The sequence below is a fragment of the Salmo trutta genome, chromosome 9, assembly GCF_901001165.1.
Source record: "Salmo trutta chromosome 9, fSalTru1.1, whole genome shotgun sequence".
NCBI lineage: Eukaryota > Metazoa > Chordata > Actinopteri > Salmoniformes > Salmonidae > Salmo > Salmo trutta.
Window position 1 is genome coordinate 46506820 of NC_042965.1, and position 17202 is coordinate 46524021.

The 17202-nt window shown below is 44.4% G+C and overlaps 1 protein-coding gene across 2 annotated transcripts; it reads right to left on the reverse strand.

Annotated features, from left to right (window-relative positions):
- Positions 1-766: 766 nt before the first annotated feature.
- Positions 767-15568, reverse strand: LOC115200658 (elongation factor 2). 2 transcript variants are annotated; one of them, XM_029763865.1, is made up of 15 exons: positions 15427-15568; positions 13713-13927; positions 13122-13303; positions 11358-11569; positions 10896-11080; positions 10038-10143; positions 9785-9898; positions 9000-9138; positions 6529-6724; positions 5644-5902; positions 4133-4240; positions 3616-3969; positions 3259-3441; positions 1968-2100; positions 767-1196 (listed from the first exon to the last, which is right to left on the reverse strand). In XM_029763865.1, exons 1-15 carry the CDS (start codon positions 15427-15429, stop codon positions 1003-1005), a joined length of 2583 nt encoding a protein of 860 aa, XP_029619725.1. In that variant the 5' UTR covers positions 15430-15568; the 3' UTR covers positions 767-1002. The 2 variants fall into 2 exon arrangements, with proteins under 2 accessions (XP_029619725.1, XP_029619724.1); XM_029763864.1 differs by having other exon boundaries at positions 3193-3441.
- Between the last annotated feature and the right edge of the window lie 1634 nt (positions 15569-17202).

Consider the following 17202-nt stretch of genomic DNA (forward strand, 5'->3'; position numbering starts at 1 on the left):
TTGTCAATTGAGCCTTTGTTGAACGTTGCAAAAAGCAATCAGGGCCTGAAATAGTGTATTTTTATTTAATGTACAAAACTCTATAGATAAATTAGCTAAGGCAATTAGTGCTGCTGTTTTTAAAGTGTAGAATGATTATGTTGGCCCACAACCTTGTATGAGTTGTTTAGGGAAAGGGGACCTACCCACTAAAACGGTAGGATTTACATTAGATTAAGTTAGGTTCATGTTTTAAAATGGAACCCAAAGTATTTTCCAAACTTAAATTTAAGGGAATAGATATTTAATATTTTATTGTAGTTCAAGGATGCTCCTCTTGTTTCTCTATGGGTAAAGGATGCTCCTCTTGTTTCGCTGTGGGTAAAGGATGCTCCTCTTGTTTCTCTATGGGTAAAGGATGCTCCTCTTGTTTCTCTATGGGTAAAGGATGCTCCTCTTGTTTCTCTATGGGTAAAGGATGCTCCTCTTGTTTCGCTGTGGGTAAAGGATGCTCTTATTTCGCTATGGGTAAAGGATGCCCCTCTTGTTTCTCTATGGGTAAAGGATGCTCCTCTTGTTTCGCTATGGGTAAAGGATGCTCTTGTTTCTCTATGGGTAAAGGATGCTCCTCTTGTTTCTCTATGGGTAAAGGATGCTCCTCTTGTTTCGCTATGGGTAAAGGATGCTCCTCTTGTTTCTCTATGGGTAAAGGATGCTCCTCTTGTTTCGCTGTGGGTAAAGGATGCTCTTATTTCGCTATGCCATCGTGATGCAAACAGACAAACAACAAGGTGCTCATTTTTTATTTGCTGTCAGAATCTCAGACTTAAAACAATAAAGCGGCATCTTTTTTAATACCTGTATTAGTCAACTTTCCCCCCTCATACCTTTTTTAAGTTATAATACAGTGCATTGTTGTTATTGTGGTTTGGTTATGTTTTTATTTAATTTTTTTTACATTTCCACATTAGGGTGCTATGATCATTAAATTGCACTAGGAAGCAGCAGTCCAATCACAGTTGATCACAGTTTATCCAGGAAGTTGTCCAGGGCAGGGATGCCTTCTTTGAGGCCTTTGCGTTTGCGGGTGTCTGCCACTACTTGCCATGGCCGACTGGTCTCGTCGAAGGGGTCCCCGGGCAGGATCTGCCAGTGGTCGAACACACACTGGGGGAAGGCCTGGCCACCTGTGTTGGACCTCAGGTCCGCTGTGAAACCTAACAACATCGGGAAATAAAAAAACATATTCATGAACAACCAGAGGTCTGTGTTGTTTTGTCATGCTTATCTGTAACTAGTTGGTTGACTCCCTATTTCCTGTTACGCACCTATCCTGACTGAATACAATGTTTTACATTCAAGTGTGATCGTTACTTCTTAAAGAGCTAATCCTTTATGAAAAGGCTGTGACGATACCAGTAGAGTGATATTTTTTTCCATGGAAAACTCTGCTGTATGTAAAATATTTTGTGATAGCTTGGAAAATAAATACATGTGACTGGATGACAGCGTAATGGCTGTTTCCAACGTTGGGGCTGTTTTCATAAAGAAGTTAATCCGCTTTGTGTTTTTTTGTTTCCTTGCCACGATACTGTAATGAAACAGGCAGGGAGCAGGTCTCGAACCCTCGACCTTCTAGCCCGGAGTCCGGCGCGCTATCGACTGTGCCGCAAAAGCATGTTCGAACGGCAGACTCGATATCCACGCTAATAAACCCAGGGTTGTTACACTACTAACAAGTATTGTGTTATTGTCCTGGCCCTACTAAATTAGTCTTTTTAGTTATAGAATAGAAAACGTTTTAGAAAAGCTACGTTTGAATGGGTTATTTTTTAAATGTTTTCTTTCCATTCAGCTTTATGGTGAAATGGGTTGCTGGAAGATGTGATGAACTCACCAAATGATTCGTTGATTGGACTATCCTTTTAAAAATGGTCTGTTTACATTCAGTGTTGAAATGTTTCGTTTGGAAAGCGTGACGAACTCACCAAATGATTCATTGACTGGAAGGAAAGCCTTTACGATAAAGATGGGTGTTCCAGCGACCTGGGACTCCTCAAATACCATGCCTCTTTTTCTGTTCAGCACACCGTAGATCCCTCCAACAACGTGCTCCGGACACTGCAGGAAGAACGTTTAGGTGAGTTGAAATACACCGAACAAAAATATAAAACACAACAATTTCTAAGATTTTACTGAGTTACAGTTCAAATAAGGAAACCAGTCAATTGAAATAAATAAAAATAATGAAATAAATGAAATTCATTTGTCTCTAATCTATGGATTTCACATGACTGGGAATACAGATGTGACGGCTCAAGCACTGCCTTAGATCGCTCTGCCACTCGGGAGTCCTAAAGAATGCACCTGTAAAAGCCTATTTCACACCATAGCCTATTGAATTTGATTTCGGCACAAACGAAAATGTCACCGATTTCCCCATGAATCGATTCAGCATTATCTCTATGAAGAGTTTGGCGTGCGACATGCACAGTTACAAGGCTGCTGTAACGGGCGTCGTAAAGATTGGACCAAGGTGCAGCGGGAACGTGTATACTCATCATCTTTAATTGGTTAAAAGAAGGAAAAACAAACAAATCACGTAAACAAAACACAACGAACGACACTAAACAGTCCTGTCAGACACAAAACAGGAGACAACTACCCACAAATCCCATTACAAAAACACCCCTCTTATTAAATAAGACCTTCAATCAGAAGCAACGAGGAGCAGCTGCTTCCAATTGAAGGTCAACCCCATTAACTAACATAGACATAGAAAGACTAGAACTAACACAGAAATAAACTAACAAGAACATAGCCCAACAAACCCCGAACCACATAAAACAAACACCCCCTGCCACGTCCTGACCAAACTACAATAACAAATAACCCCTTACTGGTCAGGACGTGACAACTTCTGGAGTTAGCGGCAGCCAGACAATCAATATCCACTGTAGTAGTACGGATGAAATCTTGAGCTGGAATGTGAAGCTAACTGAAGCAGGCTAGCTTTAGAAAACCCAGACTAGATCTAGCTTGATTCATAGGATACCCCTCAGGACTCAGGAAAGGTTAAACATCCCTTACTATTCTGTTGTGGTTGTCAGCACCATCTGACCGGGTCATATTCCTGGTACATGTAAAAGTACTTGGGAGTATAAAGGTGAATTCTGATTTTGAATCTCACTTCTGAGTTCCACGCGGACTTACCTGGATCTCGACCAGGTAGACTGGCTCCATAATCCATGGCTGAGCTGTGAGGTGTAGATGACTCACCTGGATCTCGACCAGGTAGACTGGCTCCATAAGTCGTGGCTGAGCTGTGAGCTGAGAGGCGTAGATGACTCGGCGTGCCGTGGGGATGATCTGCCCACCCCCTCTGTGGATGGCATCTGCATGCAACGTCACATCATGGACGTCGAAACGAATCCCTCTCATGTTCTCCTCACACAGGACACCCTGAGAAAGAGAACGTTTTTCAGTGGTGGTGGTGGGGTTCCCTGGTTCTGAGAGCCTGACAGTGGTGGTGGGGTTCCCTGGTTCTGAGAGCCTGTCAGTGGTGGTGTGGATCTGGTTCTAAAAGTTGGTGCTAAAGGGACTTGACACCCCTCAGCCCTGCTGGCGTCTGCTCACCTCCTTGGAGGCCCACTGGAACCCTGCCACGACGCTGTCCTTGATCTCGTTGAGGTACTGCACTCCCTTGGTGACGTCCGACAGGATGTTGGGTCCCGTCCCGTCGGGGCCGAAACACCAGATCTTGCGGGCCTCCGTCACCTCCCACTCGTACTTCTCAGTCAGGTAGCGAGCCCTGGTCTTCAGTTCCTGTCTGGAGCTCACCTCCCCCTTATCAATGTCCTCCGCCAGACCATCCTGGAAGGGCCGGGCCTTCATGTACAGACGGTTGTGTTTGTTAGGGGACTTGGACAGGCAGATCTGGTCCGAATCCTCGGCTACGGTCTCGCGGTAGGACACCACAGGGTCAGATTTCTGGGAGAAGCATGAAGAGGTGAATCACCTTTTTTAGTATCTTCACTCAATATTTAAAGGTTACAATTATGATGTGATTTAAAAAATAAGCTAATATTTCATCCTTTTTGAAAAAGATACAATGTCTATCCTGTACAACGCGGTACGTTTTAAGTGGTGGAACCTTTAAGGGGATACCAGCATGGTCCTCCTCTAGATCCTTTAGGCAGATCTCCAGATGCAGCTCTCCAGCTCCAGCTACAATGTGTTCTCCAGACTCCTCAATGATGCACTGCCAGAGACACAGAGACAGGACAAAGACACATAAACAGCACCGTTTATTTACATCTCTAAACCACACCGTTTCCCTACATCTCTAACGATCCACACCGTTTCCCTACATCTCTGAACCACACTGCTTCCCTACATCTCTAAACCACACCGTTTCCCTACATCTCTAATGATCCACACCGTTTCCCTACATTTCTAAACCCCACCGTTTCCCTACATCTCTAAACCACACCGTTTCCCTACATCTCCAAACCACACCGTTTCCCTACATCTCCAAACCCCACCGTTTCCTTACATCTCTGAACCACACCGTTTCCTTACATCTCTGAACCACACCGTTTCCCTACATCTCTAAACCACACCGTTTCCCTACATCTCTAAACCACACCGTTTCCCTACATCTCTAATATAATCCACACCGTTTCCCTACATCTCTAAACCCCACCGTTTCCCTACATCTCTAAACCCCACCGTTTCCCTACATCTCTAAACCCCACATCTCTAAACCCCACCGTTTCCCTACATCTCTAAACCCCACCGTTTCCCTACATCTCTGAACCCCACCGTTTCCCTACATCTCTAAACCCCACCGTTTCCCTACATCTCTAAACCCCACCGTTTCCCTACATCTCTAAACCCCACCGTTTCCCTACATCTCTGAACCACACCGTTTCCTTACATCTCTGAACCACACCGTTTCCCTACATCTCTAAACCACACCGTTTCCCTACATCTCTAAACCACACCGTTTCCCTACATCTCTAATATAATCCACACCGTTTCCCTACATCTCTAAACCCCACCGTTTCCCTACATCTCTAAACCCCACCGTTTCCCTACATCTCTAAACCCCACATCTCTAAACCCCACCGTTTCCCTACATCTCTAAACCCCACCGTTTCCCTACATCTCTGAACCCCACCGTTTCCCTACATCTCTAAACCCCACCGTTTCCCTACATCTCTAAACCCCACCGTTTCCCTACATCTCTAAACCCCACCGTTTCCCTACATCTCTAACAATCCACACTGTTTCCCTACATCTCTGAACCACACCGTTTACCTATTGACCATGGGGTCAGTCTAGTATAGTATTGTACCTGGACCATGGGGTCAGTCTAGTATATTATTGTACCTGGACCATGGGGTCAGTCTAGTATAGTATTGTACCTGGACCATGGGGTCAGTCTAGTATAGTATTGTACCTGGACCATGGGGTCAGTCTAGTATAGTATTGTACCCGGACCATGGGGTCAGTCTAGTATTGTACCTGGACCATGGGGTCAGTCTAGTATAGTATTGTACCTGGACCATGGGGTCAGTCTAGTATAGTATTGTACCTGGACCATGGGGTCAGTCTAGTATAGTATTGTACCTGGACCATGGGGTCAGTCTAGTATTGTACCTGGACCATGGGGTCAGACTTGGCCAGGCGTTTGAGTCCCTCCACCAGCTTGGGCAGGTCAGCAGGGTTCTTGCACTCCACCGCCACCCTGACCACGGGACTGACGCTGAACTTCATCACTCTCAGGTTGTGGGCGTGCTCGAAGGTGGAGATGGTCCCGGTCTTCACCAGGAACTGGTCCACTCCCACCAGACCCACGATGTTGCCGCAGGGCACATCCTCAATGGGCTCTGTGTAGCGCCCCATCATCAGAATGGTCCTGGGAGTCAAGAGGGAGCACAGCGGAGTTTAGTGAAGTCCAGCAGTGATATTTTTTATTTGTCTGGGGACCTCACCTTTTTTCTAAACAGTTGTCATAGAACATATATATATATATATATATATATATATATATATAGTTTCACCATATTAAAATGAGAGTTCATTTGACGTAACAGGGTTGACCTTAAAATGAGAGACAGACATTTCATGTGATTAGATTCATCACTAAAATCACATGAAATGAATAACACTCTCCAGAAAGGACTGTCAAAGCAACACAATAAGTATGGCTTTACAATGATGGTGAAATCTCTGAGAAATGCAGGGTTTAAATGGTTTAAGATCTTCTTACAAGTCACAGAGGAACATGCCAAAAAAGCAGAATTTTAGCAAGTGCTTATTCATATAAAAAAAAAAAAAGGATTTATTTAATTTTCCATTTGGTCTATATTAAAGGGCACTTCATAAAAAAACATTTAAAAAAACAGGATTTTAAAATTCAAATATTGGTGCACAATTTCTACTTAAAATATCAATCGGACACAAAAGATCCTAATTTGGTTGAGCAACCCTCCTGTATTTGAGTTGCTAAATAGGACGTGTACGTATTCTATCTCCGTGTACCTCTGGATGGGTTTAAGATACAGGTCCTCTTTCTTCCCAGGAGTGTAGTTGGGTCCCATGATGCGAACCTTCTGCCCCGTGGCCACCATACCGGAGAACACACGGCCGAAGGCGTAAAAGCGACCCTTGTCGCTGGTGGGCACCATCTTGGAAATGTACATCATCAAGGGAGCTTTGGGGTCGCAGTTCTTAATACCTGGGAGGGTTAAGAGGGAGAGCTTTAGGGGTCGCAGTTCTTAATACCTGGGAGGGTTAAGAGGGAGGGCTTTAGGGGTCACAGTTCTTAATACCTGGGAGGGTTAAGAGGGAGAGCTTTAGGGGTCGCAGTTCTTAATACCTGGGAGGGTTAAGAGGGAGGGCTTTAGGGGTCACAGTTCTTAATACCTGGGAGGGTTAAGAGGGAGAGCTTTAGGGGTCGCAGTTCTTAATACCTGGGATGGTTAAGAGGGAGAGATTTAGGGGTCGCAGTTCTTAATATCTGGGAGGGTTAAGAGGGAGAGCTTTAGGGGTCACAGTTCTTAATACCTGGGAGGGTTAAGAGGGAGAGATTTAGGGGTCGCAGTTCTTAATACCTGGGAGGGTTAAGAGGGAGAGCTTTAGGGGTCACAGTTCTTAATACCTGGGAGGGTTAAGAGGGAGAGATTTAGGGGTCGCAGTTCTTAATACCTGGGAGGGTTAAGAGGGAGAGCTTTAGGGGTCACAGTTCTTAATACCTGGGAGGGTTAAGAGGGAGAGCTTTAGGGGTCGCAGTTCTTAATACCTGGGAGGGTTAAGAGGGAGGGCTTTAGGGGTCGCAGTTCTTAACGCCTGGGAGGGTTAAGAGGGAGGGCTTTAGGGGTCGCAGTTCTTAACGCCTGGGAGGGTTGTGAGGGAGAGCTTTAGGGGTCGCAGTTCTTAACGCCTGGGAGGGTTAAGAGGGAGAGATTTAGGGGTCGCAGTTCTTAACGCCTGGGAGGGTTAAGAGGGAGGGCGATCAGGGAATGTATGATTTTCGGGAGAAGGTTGAGAATCTGATTTGGGCTCAGGGTAGTTAAGCGTTTCCCCTGATTCACCCTAATCTGGTGATGACAGCCAGCTCTTCTATTGTTTGGCTGTTGGCATGACTTTTAGCATTATGAAGAACAAACAAAGAGAGAGAATTGTCTAAAGGACAAACGAACTGAAGCACCAGGCTAGACTCTGACTCACCCATGGTGGACTCTTCGTCCCTGGGCCCTTTATACTAATAAAGTACTACTACTACCAGGCTGGACTGACTCGCCCATTGCAGACTAGTCGTTCATAGGCACCAGTACAACAAACAGACTGGAGCACCAGTTACTACTACTGCTGCTACTACTGCTGCTACTGCTACTACTACTACTGCTACTGCTACTACTGCTGTTACTACTACTACTACTGCTACTACTGCTACTACTACTACTGCTACTGCTACTGCTACTGCTACTGCTACTACTACTGCTACTACTGCTACTACTACTACTGCTACTGCTACTACTGCTACTACTGCTACTACTGCTACTGCTACTACTGCTACTACTACTGCTACTACTGCTACTACTGCTACTGCTACTACTGCTACTACTACTACTACTACTGCTACTACTGCTACTGCTACTACTACTGTTACTACTGCTACTACTGCTGCTGCTACTACTGCTACTGCTACTACTACTACTACTACTACTACTGTTACTACTGCTACTACTGCTGCTGCTACTACTACTACTGCTACTGCTACTACTGCTGCTGCTGCTACTACTACTACTACTACTGCTACTACTGCTACTACTGCTACTACTGCTGCTGCTACTACTACTACTACTGTTACTACTGCTACTACTGCTGCTGCTACTACTACTACTGCTACTGCTACTACTGCTGCTGCTACTACTACTGCTACTACTGCTACTACTGCTACTGCTACTACTGTTACTACTGCTACTACTGCTACTGCTGCTACTGCTACTACTGCTACTACTACTATTACTACTGCTACTACTGCTGCTGCTACTACTACTACTGCTACTACTACTACTACTACTGCTACTACTACTACTGCTACTGCTACTACTGCTACTACTACTACTGTTACTACTGCTACTACTACTACTGCTACTACTACTACTACTGCTACTACTGCTGCTGCTACTACTGCTACTGCTACTACTACTACTACTACTGTTACTACTGTTACTACTGCTACTACTGCTGCTGCTACTACTACTACTACTACTGCTACTACTACTACTACTACTACTACTACTACTGCTACTACTGCTACTACTGCTACTACTGTTACTACTGCTACTACTGCTGCTGCTACTACTACTACTACTGTTACTACTGCTACTACTGCTGCTGCTACTACTACTACTGCTACTGCTACTACTACTACTGCTACTACTACTACTGCTGTTGCTACTACTACTAACACCAGGCTGGACAGGCGCACCAGTCTACAAACTCACCCATAGCGGCCTCGTCGTCGCCAGGCCCCTCGTAGAGCAGCTCACAGCGGTACCTCTGAGCCGTAACGGGGGAGGGCAGGTGGATGGTGATCATCTGGAGCAGAGCATCCCCTGCTGGCAGCCAGCGGCGCATCACCGCCTGGGGGACAATGAAATACAACATTATACTGTATCTCTATGGACCAGTATGTTCAGTAGGGTATGCTGGTATGTTCAGTAGGGTGTGTCAGTATGTTCAGTAGGGTATGCCAGTATGTTCAGTAGGGTATGCCGGTATGTTCAGTAGGGTATGCCAGGTATGTTCAGTAGGGTATGCCTGGTATGTCAGTATGTTCAGTAGGGTATGCCAGGTATGTTCAGTAGGGTATGCCCAGTAGGGTATGCCAGGTATGTTCAGTAGGGTATGCCCAGTAGGGTATGCCAGGTATGTTCAGTAGGGTATGCCTAGTAGGGTGGGCCAGTATGTTCAGTAGGGTATGCCAGGTATGTTCAGTAGGGTGTGCCAGGTATGTTCAGTAGGGTATGCCAGGTATGTTCAGTAGGGTATGCCAGGTATGTTCAGTAGGGTATGCCGGGTATGCCAGGTATGTTCAGTAGGGTATACTGGTACAAAACGTCTTCAAAAAATATATACTATTTATTACACAAGTTTAGGTAGTTAGTATCTCTCCGTTTCACTCAGTTTTCTCCTGTTTATTTATTTTGTTCCCACTGAACACGATCCTGGTCAGTCTGGGACTTAATTGCTAATTTCTCCACACAACATTTCTGAAGTGGTGACATACCTTCAGCAGTGGTTTCCCCTCCTTCTCCTTGTCATCAGCGTCTAGCTTCACATCCAGTTTCTTAATCAGCTTGTCGGCAGTCTCTTTGTTAAAATTCATGATGGCATCGAACACCTTTGGTTAAAACCAGCTGAATGTGAATGTCACATTATTTATTTCAGATGTGCATGCTACACCTCTCTAATATATTTCTTACCTGGAAAAAAACCTCCAGTGATTATTAATCAATCTTAGATCCTTGGCATAAACAAACCTTAAAGATGGGATCCAGGACGAGTTGGCAGAATGTGCGTGGGAGCTTTTCCCCAGCAGCGTTGGTGGCTGATTTGCTGAATTTGCCACATGAAGGGTCGAAGAACCTGGAGTAACACATATGATCAACAACTGACCTGTACTCTGGAGTCATTGCTGGACACAGATTAAGCCTGGTCCTTTTTCAAAGGAGATTCTCCATTGAGTTGTCTTTTTAGTCAGGACCAGGCTTAATCTGTGTCTGGAAAACTGACCCAGAACCATCCACTAAACAGTGCTCTCCTCTCTCTCTCCTCTCCTCCTTCTCTCCTCTCTCTCTCCTCTCCTCTCCTCCCTTTCCTCCTTCTCTCCTCTCTTCCTTCTCTCCTCTCTCTCTCCTCTCCTCCCTCTCTCTCCTCCTTCTCTCCTTCTTCTCTCCCTCTCTCTCTCCTCTCCTCCCTCTCTCTCCTCCTTCTCTCCTCTTCTCCTTCTTTCCTCTCTCTCTCTCTCCTACTTCTCTCCTCCTTCTCTCCCTCTCTCTCCTCCTTCTCTCCCTCTCTCTCCTCTCCTCCTCTCTCTCTCTCTCTCCTCTCTCTCCCTCCTTCTCTCCTCTCGCTCCTCTCTCTCCTCCTTCTCTCCTCTCCTCCTCTCTCTCCCTCCTTCTCTCCTCTCGCTCCTCTCTCCCCTCCTTCTCTCCTCTCCTCCTCCTCTCCTCCTTCCCTCCCCTCCTTCTCTCTCCTCCCTCTCCTCCCTCCTCTCCTCCCTCCCCTCCTTCTCTCTCCTCCCTCTCCTCCCTCCTCTCCTCCCTCCCCTCCTTCTCTCTCCTCCCTCTCCTCCTTCTCTCTTCTCTCTCCTCTATTTTTTTCTCCTCTCCACTCACTTTTCTCCCCACAGTTTCTTCATCATGTCCTCCACCTTCTTGCAGCGCTCCTGTGGGTTCATCTCAGTCTTTTGGTCTCCCTTGGCTGTGAACTTGGCCACGTACATCTCAGCAAACTGCTTCAGAGTGAAGGCCCAGCCGTGGAGGCCCGAGCCGAAACCCACTGTGCCCACCATTGGGTCCACCTACACAGGGAAACACGGAACAGATGCATTAAGGGGATCGAACTAGTGATTCTCTGCTTTGCAAACACACGCGACTGCCCACTTTTAACATACATGTAACATACTAGCCAGTCGCTCCACCGAATATTTATTTTGCATTTCAGGGACCAAGTGAAACAAATTCGAGCTGTGGAGTGATCTTACCGTACCATCTTAACTCTGTGGAGTGATTTTACCGTACCATTTTACCTCTGTGGAGTGATTTTACCGTACCATCTTAACCCTGTTACACACTGACCATGATGCTGCCCATGGGTCCGCTCTCGTCCTCTCCGTAGGTGGCGATGATGACGTTGACGTTCTCCACGATGCGCTGGAAGGTGGCAAAAAGTGCGTCGGGTTTCAGCTGCAGCTCCAGCAACGCCCGGTCCATCTTGTTCATCATCAGAACAGGCTTTATCCGTTCTGCGATGGCCTGTCGCAGCACTGTCTCAGTCTGAACACACACACCTGCAAGGGATGGGAGAGGTTGGTGCAGCACCACCTTAGAAGGGCTAGCATTAGAGCATCAAGGTGCTTGCAAGTTGCAACAAGGCCGCAGACAGAAGCGTTAAAGGAGTAGATTTTTTGTTGTTGTATTGTTTGTCAGTGTTCAAATCTGTCATGATACGTGTATAATAAATAATAATACATGGTATTTAATATAGCGCTTTTCAAGGACCCACAGTATGATGTATAAAGGCCTAAGGGCGATCATGGTTATTGGACACAGTATGATGTATAAAGGCCTAAGGGCGATCATGGTTATTGGACACAGTATGATGTATAAAGGCCTAAGGGCGATCATGGTTATTGGACACAGTATGATGTATAAAGGTCTAAGGGCGATCATGGTTATTGGAGTATGATGTATAAAGGCCTAAGGGCGATCATGGTTATTGGACACAGTATGATGTATAAAGGTCTAAGGGCGATCAGTATGATGTATAAAGGTCTAAGGGCGATCATGGTTATTGGACACAGTATGATGTATAAAGGTCTAAGGGCGATCAGTATGATGTATAAAGGTCTAAGGGCGATCATGGTTGACTGTTGTACTACCTATTGTTGTTTACTAACCGGGATCCGACTCAAAAAAAAACGACAAGTTATAAAGGCTTTATAGAGCATTTGTAAAGTATTCATAAGCACAGTAAATAAAGATGTCATAAACCATTGATAAGCAAAGTCATGCTATATAAAAGGTGAAATAATTATTGTTGCCAAAATGTGGCCTAATCATTTTGCTTACCCTCCAGAATAACTAGCAACGTAAATGTCGTTTTTATCATCTGAAAACAATATTTGGCTAAATAGTTAGAAAATAAATCCAGTTAGAAAAATACATGTGCGTTTTTTTTAAAAGTACATTTCAAAGTTACAAATATTTTAGTGTTCGGAGCGACCTCCAATTCCTGAAGTGTTCCTATCTGAGGTCCTCCAGCACACTATTTGTAGTTCTTTAGTTGTATCCTGTTACAGTACGTGCACACTATTTGTAGTTCTTTAGTTGTATACCGTTACAGTACGTGCACACTATTTGTAGTTCTTTAGTTGTATACTGCTACAGTATGTGCACACTATTTGTAGTTCACAGTACGTGCACACTATTTGTAGTTCTTTAGTTGTATACCATTACAGTACGTGCACACTATTTGTAGTTCTTTAGTTGTATCCCGTTACAGTACGTGCACACTATTTGTAGTTCTTTAGTTGTATACTGTTACAGTCCTTCTGAGTAAGATTTTTAATGTTTGTATAACAAAGGCCCAATAACCTTGAACTTTAAGCATCATGGGCTGTTATTGGGGTGTGAGCGAGCCAAGCATTGGATGCATTGCAGCCAGGACACTACACTTGCTGCACAAAACACAAGACTGTGTCCAAAACAGCACCCTAGTCCACATATCATAGGTCACTACTTCTGATCAGAGCCTCGTGAGTTCTTCCAAGTTGTTCGGATCTGATCAAAAGTAGTGCACTATATAGGGAATAGGGCGCCATCAGCCCTTCCTTGTCATACCTGAGACGCAGTCTACTACAACTAGTGCCCCGTCAGTGACGCGGAGAGCAGCTGTCACCTCGGAGGAGAAGTCCACGTGACCGGGAGAGTCTATGAGGTTAATGAGGAAGCCAGAGCCATCCTTGCACTGTTTGATGAAGGCCAAGTCATTCTCAGCCAGTTCATAGTACAGAGAGATGGCTCTGCAGGGAGGGAGGGACGACATGTAACCATCGTGACCATCGTACATTTTAATGTCTGTCTCTCAATCACTCTCACATAATGGTATATTAGGGTACAGGATACTAGGGGCTAGGTCAAGCATCTCAAAAGTAGGAGTGCTGATCTCGAATCAGTTTTGTCTTTTAGGTTCATAAATGAACAGGATTTTAGGTCATTGGTGATATATAGTCAATAATATTGAAATGCAGGTTGATTGTTGAACAACTTAGTTTAGTAAGTCTACCTCAGATTCCCAAAGAGAATATTACCTTTTACAAGGTTACATTACTTATAAGTATAATAGGGAAAAAGGGACATATTGTTGTAGAAAAACATTTGTATATTACACTCTGAGGAGGACGAGGTATATTGTCTTGAGGGAACACATACGTTGACTTGATGGTGATGCATCTCTCCTGCTCGTCTTTCCTGGTGTCTGTGAAACGCGTCTCACCAGCCCGGGCGCCGGCGATGATGCCAGCCTTGCACACCAGGGAGTCTGTGAGAGTGGACTTCCCATGGTCCACATGAGCGATCACAGACATGTTCCTGATGTTGGACTTCTTGTCCATGATCGCACGGATCTGGTCTACCGTAAAATTCACCTGGAAAGGGAAGGTGAGATCTGGTCTTTTTGTAAAATTAACCTGGAAAGGGGAGGTAAGATCTGGTCTACTGTAAAATTCACCTGGGAAGGGGAGGTAAGATCTGGTCTATTGTAAAATTCACCTGGAAAGGGGAGGTAAGATCTGGTCTACTGTAAGATTCACCTGGGAAGGGGAGGTGAGATCTGGTCTATTGTAAAATTCACCTGGAAAGGGGAGGTGAGATCTAGTCTACTGTAAAATTCACCTGGAGAGGGGAGGTAAGATCTGGTCTACTGTAAAATTCACCTGGAAAGGGGTGGTGAGATCTAGTCTACTGTAAAATTCACCTGGGGAGGGGTGGTGAGATCTAGTCTACTGTAAAATTCACCTGGAGAGGGGAGGTAAGATCTGGTCTACTGTAAAATTCACCTGGAAAGGGGTGGTGAGATCTAGTCTACTGTAAAATTCACCTGGGGAGGGAAAATGAGATCTAGTCTACTGTAAAATTGATCTGGTCTACTGTAAAATTCACCTGGTGAGGAGAATTATCTGGTTTACTGTAAAATTCACCTGGGGAGGTGAGATCTGATCTACTGTAAAATTCACCTGGTGAGGAGATTGATACTGGTCTACTGTAAAATTCACCTAGGGAGGTGGGGAGAATGATCTGGTCTACTGTAAAATGTATCTGGAGAGGGGAAGTGAGATTTAGTCTACTGTAAAATTGACCTGGTGAGGCGAAGGGTGGGATTGTTAAATGAATTCCAAAGCCGATAACCTAATAATTTGCTGCAGTAACCTATAGGCTATGACGCATCTAAGAGAGGACACTATAACCCCAGCTTGTACACCTGCATGGTTTCATTGTAACAGGTGCATTTGTTTACAATGACAACACAGTTTCTAACCTGTAGCCCATGTAGTTAACTGGGCCTGGGTCTAGCCTACAGGGGCAGGCAGAGTTGCTCAATGTGAGCACATGAAACTTTAATACGGCCATCTCAGGGAACGGCGTGCCTGTGCTATTTATAACACGAGGCCGGGGTAATGGTATTCAGTCTGACTGTACCCCTGCATTGGCACGCACATTAGGCCCGAGGCCTACCGAAAATAACACCTATTTAAATTCAAAAGAAACACTTGGAGAAGAGGTGTTGTTTACAGCAAATGCATTCAGTTAGGCTGCAGCAACTAACTCAAGTTCTACAGATGACTTTATTGGCTTGTTGATAAATACCCTAGTCAACATTACATAGGTCATGATTTTACTTCGATTTGTAGAACGGATTAACTTATTTTGTTAACGGTGTGACATGCTTTCCTTAATCACAGCATCTTTATTAGGCTAATAAGCAATGAATATATTCTGTTTGATAACCATTTGCAAAAAAAAAAAAATGCATACGTCATCGACAATAATACTAAATGGATATTAATTTTGAAAACCGTCGCTTTTAGAAGAAAGACGAGCCGTTGTTAATGGCTGTAATTTGTCAAAACATGTTATATAGACTTACCATGATAACGGATTTTTATATTCCCAGGCTCAGCCGGTTGTTCCTCTCTTTCGGGGGGCTAGAGGGAAAGAGAGACTATGACGCACTGGTCTTGGTTTAATTCTGCGCCAGCCGGCACTCTGGAAGTCATGTGGAATATGTCACGAAGTGTCATATGGACCCGAACTGAAATTAAAAGTGATATAGCAGAGAATTTTTTTTGTCGTCACAGATCTAGGCTATGCGACATGTTAGTCTCTCAGAGATGTGCAAAGGGACTGAAGATTTAATATTTTGGCTTCTGCAACTGAAACCCCAAAATATAAACGCAACATGTAAAGTGTTGGTCCCATGTTTCATGAGCTGAAATAAAAGATCCCGGATATGTTCCATATTTCTCTAAAATGTTTTGCACAAATGTATTTACATCCCTGTTAGTGAGAATTTCTCCTTTGCCAAGATAATCCATCCACCTGACAGATGTGGCATATCAAGAAGCTGATTAAACAGCACGATCATTACACAGGTGCACCTTGTGCTGGGGACAATAAAAGGACACTTTAAAATGCGCAGTTTTGTCACACAACACAATCCCACAGATGTCTCAAGTTTTTGAGGTGCATATTGGCATGCTGACTGCAGGAATGTCCAGCAGAGCTGTTGCCAGAGAATTGAATGTTCATTTCTCTACCATAAGCTGCCTCCAACGTTGTTTTAGAGAATTTGGCAGTACGTCCAACCGGCCTCACAACCGCAGACCATGTGCAACCCAGGATCTCCACATCCTGCTTCTTCACCTGCGGGATCGTCTGAGGGCCCACCGAATGGCTGCACCCCTGTCCAGTCATGTGAAAGTCATAGAATAGGGCCTAATTCATTCATTTAAATGATCAGTAAAATCTTTGAAATTGTTGCATGTTGCGTTGACATTTTTATTCAGTATAGTATGATATGTTACGTTTCATATGGTATGTATTCATTTGTGGATGTCCATCATTAATTTTGTCTATGTTACGAAGTCCAATTTATTGTGGCTAACGTTAGCTAGGTGGCTAACGTCAGCTAGGTGCTAGGGGTTAGGTTTAGGAGTAAGGTTAAACGGCTAGAGGTAGGGGAAGGGTTAGCTAGCATGCTAAGTAGTTGCTAATTAGCTAAAATGCTAAAGTTGTCCATGTTGACGTTTGAAAATAGACTCGACATATTAAATGTAAATCCGAGACACAGCAATTAGTATGATATGTTACATTTTGTATGTTATTTATTCATTTGTGGATTAATTCCGGAAGGAAGAAAAAAATCCCATTGTGAAATAATGCTTTTTAGCCTCTCCGTTGATGTAAATAACAGTCGATTGTAAATACATTTGACTGGTCATGCTTATCGGTCTATAGGTTCATTTGTATAATTTTGTGAAATTAAATTGCCACTTGTGTACAGTATATTGGTTTATGTATCTTATCACACATGTACAGCATACAGATACAGAACCTTTGAGTCGGAAAATATGACAGACAGCACAAGAGCTGCTGCTGCAAAATCTTGTGGTGCTTTCAAGACAACTGGGAACTCTGGGGAAAAAATAGGAGGAAGTTAAATTATGATGTCAGTGATCTTCATGTCACAAAAGCTCTGACGAAGGCCGTGAGGCCGATACGTAAAGCTTATTAAAGATCAGTGATACTATCGAGAGCAGTGTGCGGTTTACTTTTTCCTTCATAGCGATCTTCAGGTCAGAAATCTAGAAAGAGCCCCCAGTTCCCGAGTTGGAATTCCGAGTTGGAGATTGTTTTCCCCCAG

Coding starts and splice junctions, on each gene's coding strand:
- LOC115200658 (XM_029763864.1), bottom strand. Junction 5,903..6,528: donor TATCTTAAACCCATCCAGAG/GTACACGGAGAT, acceptor CTTGACTCCCAG/GACCATTCTGATGATGGGGC. Junction 1,197..1,967: donor TCCAGTCAATGAATCATTTG/GTGAGTTCGTCA, acceptor CGATGTTGTTAG/GTTTCACAGCGGACCTGAGG.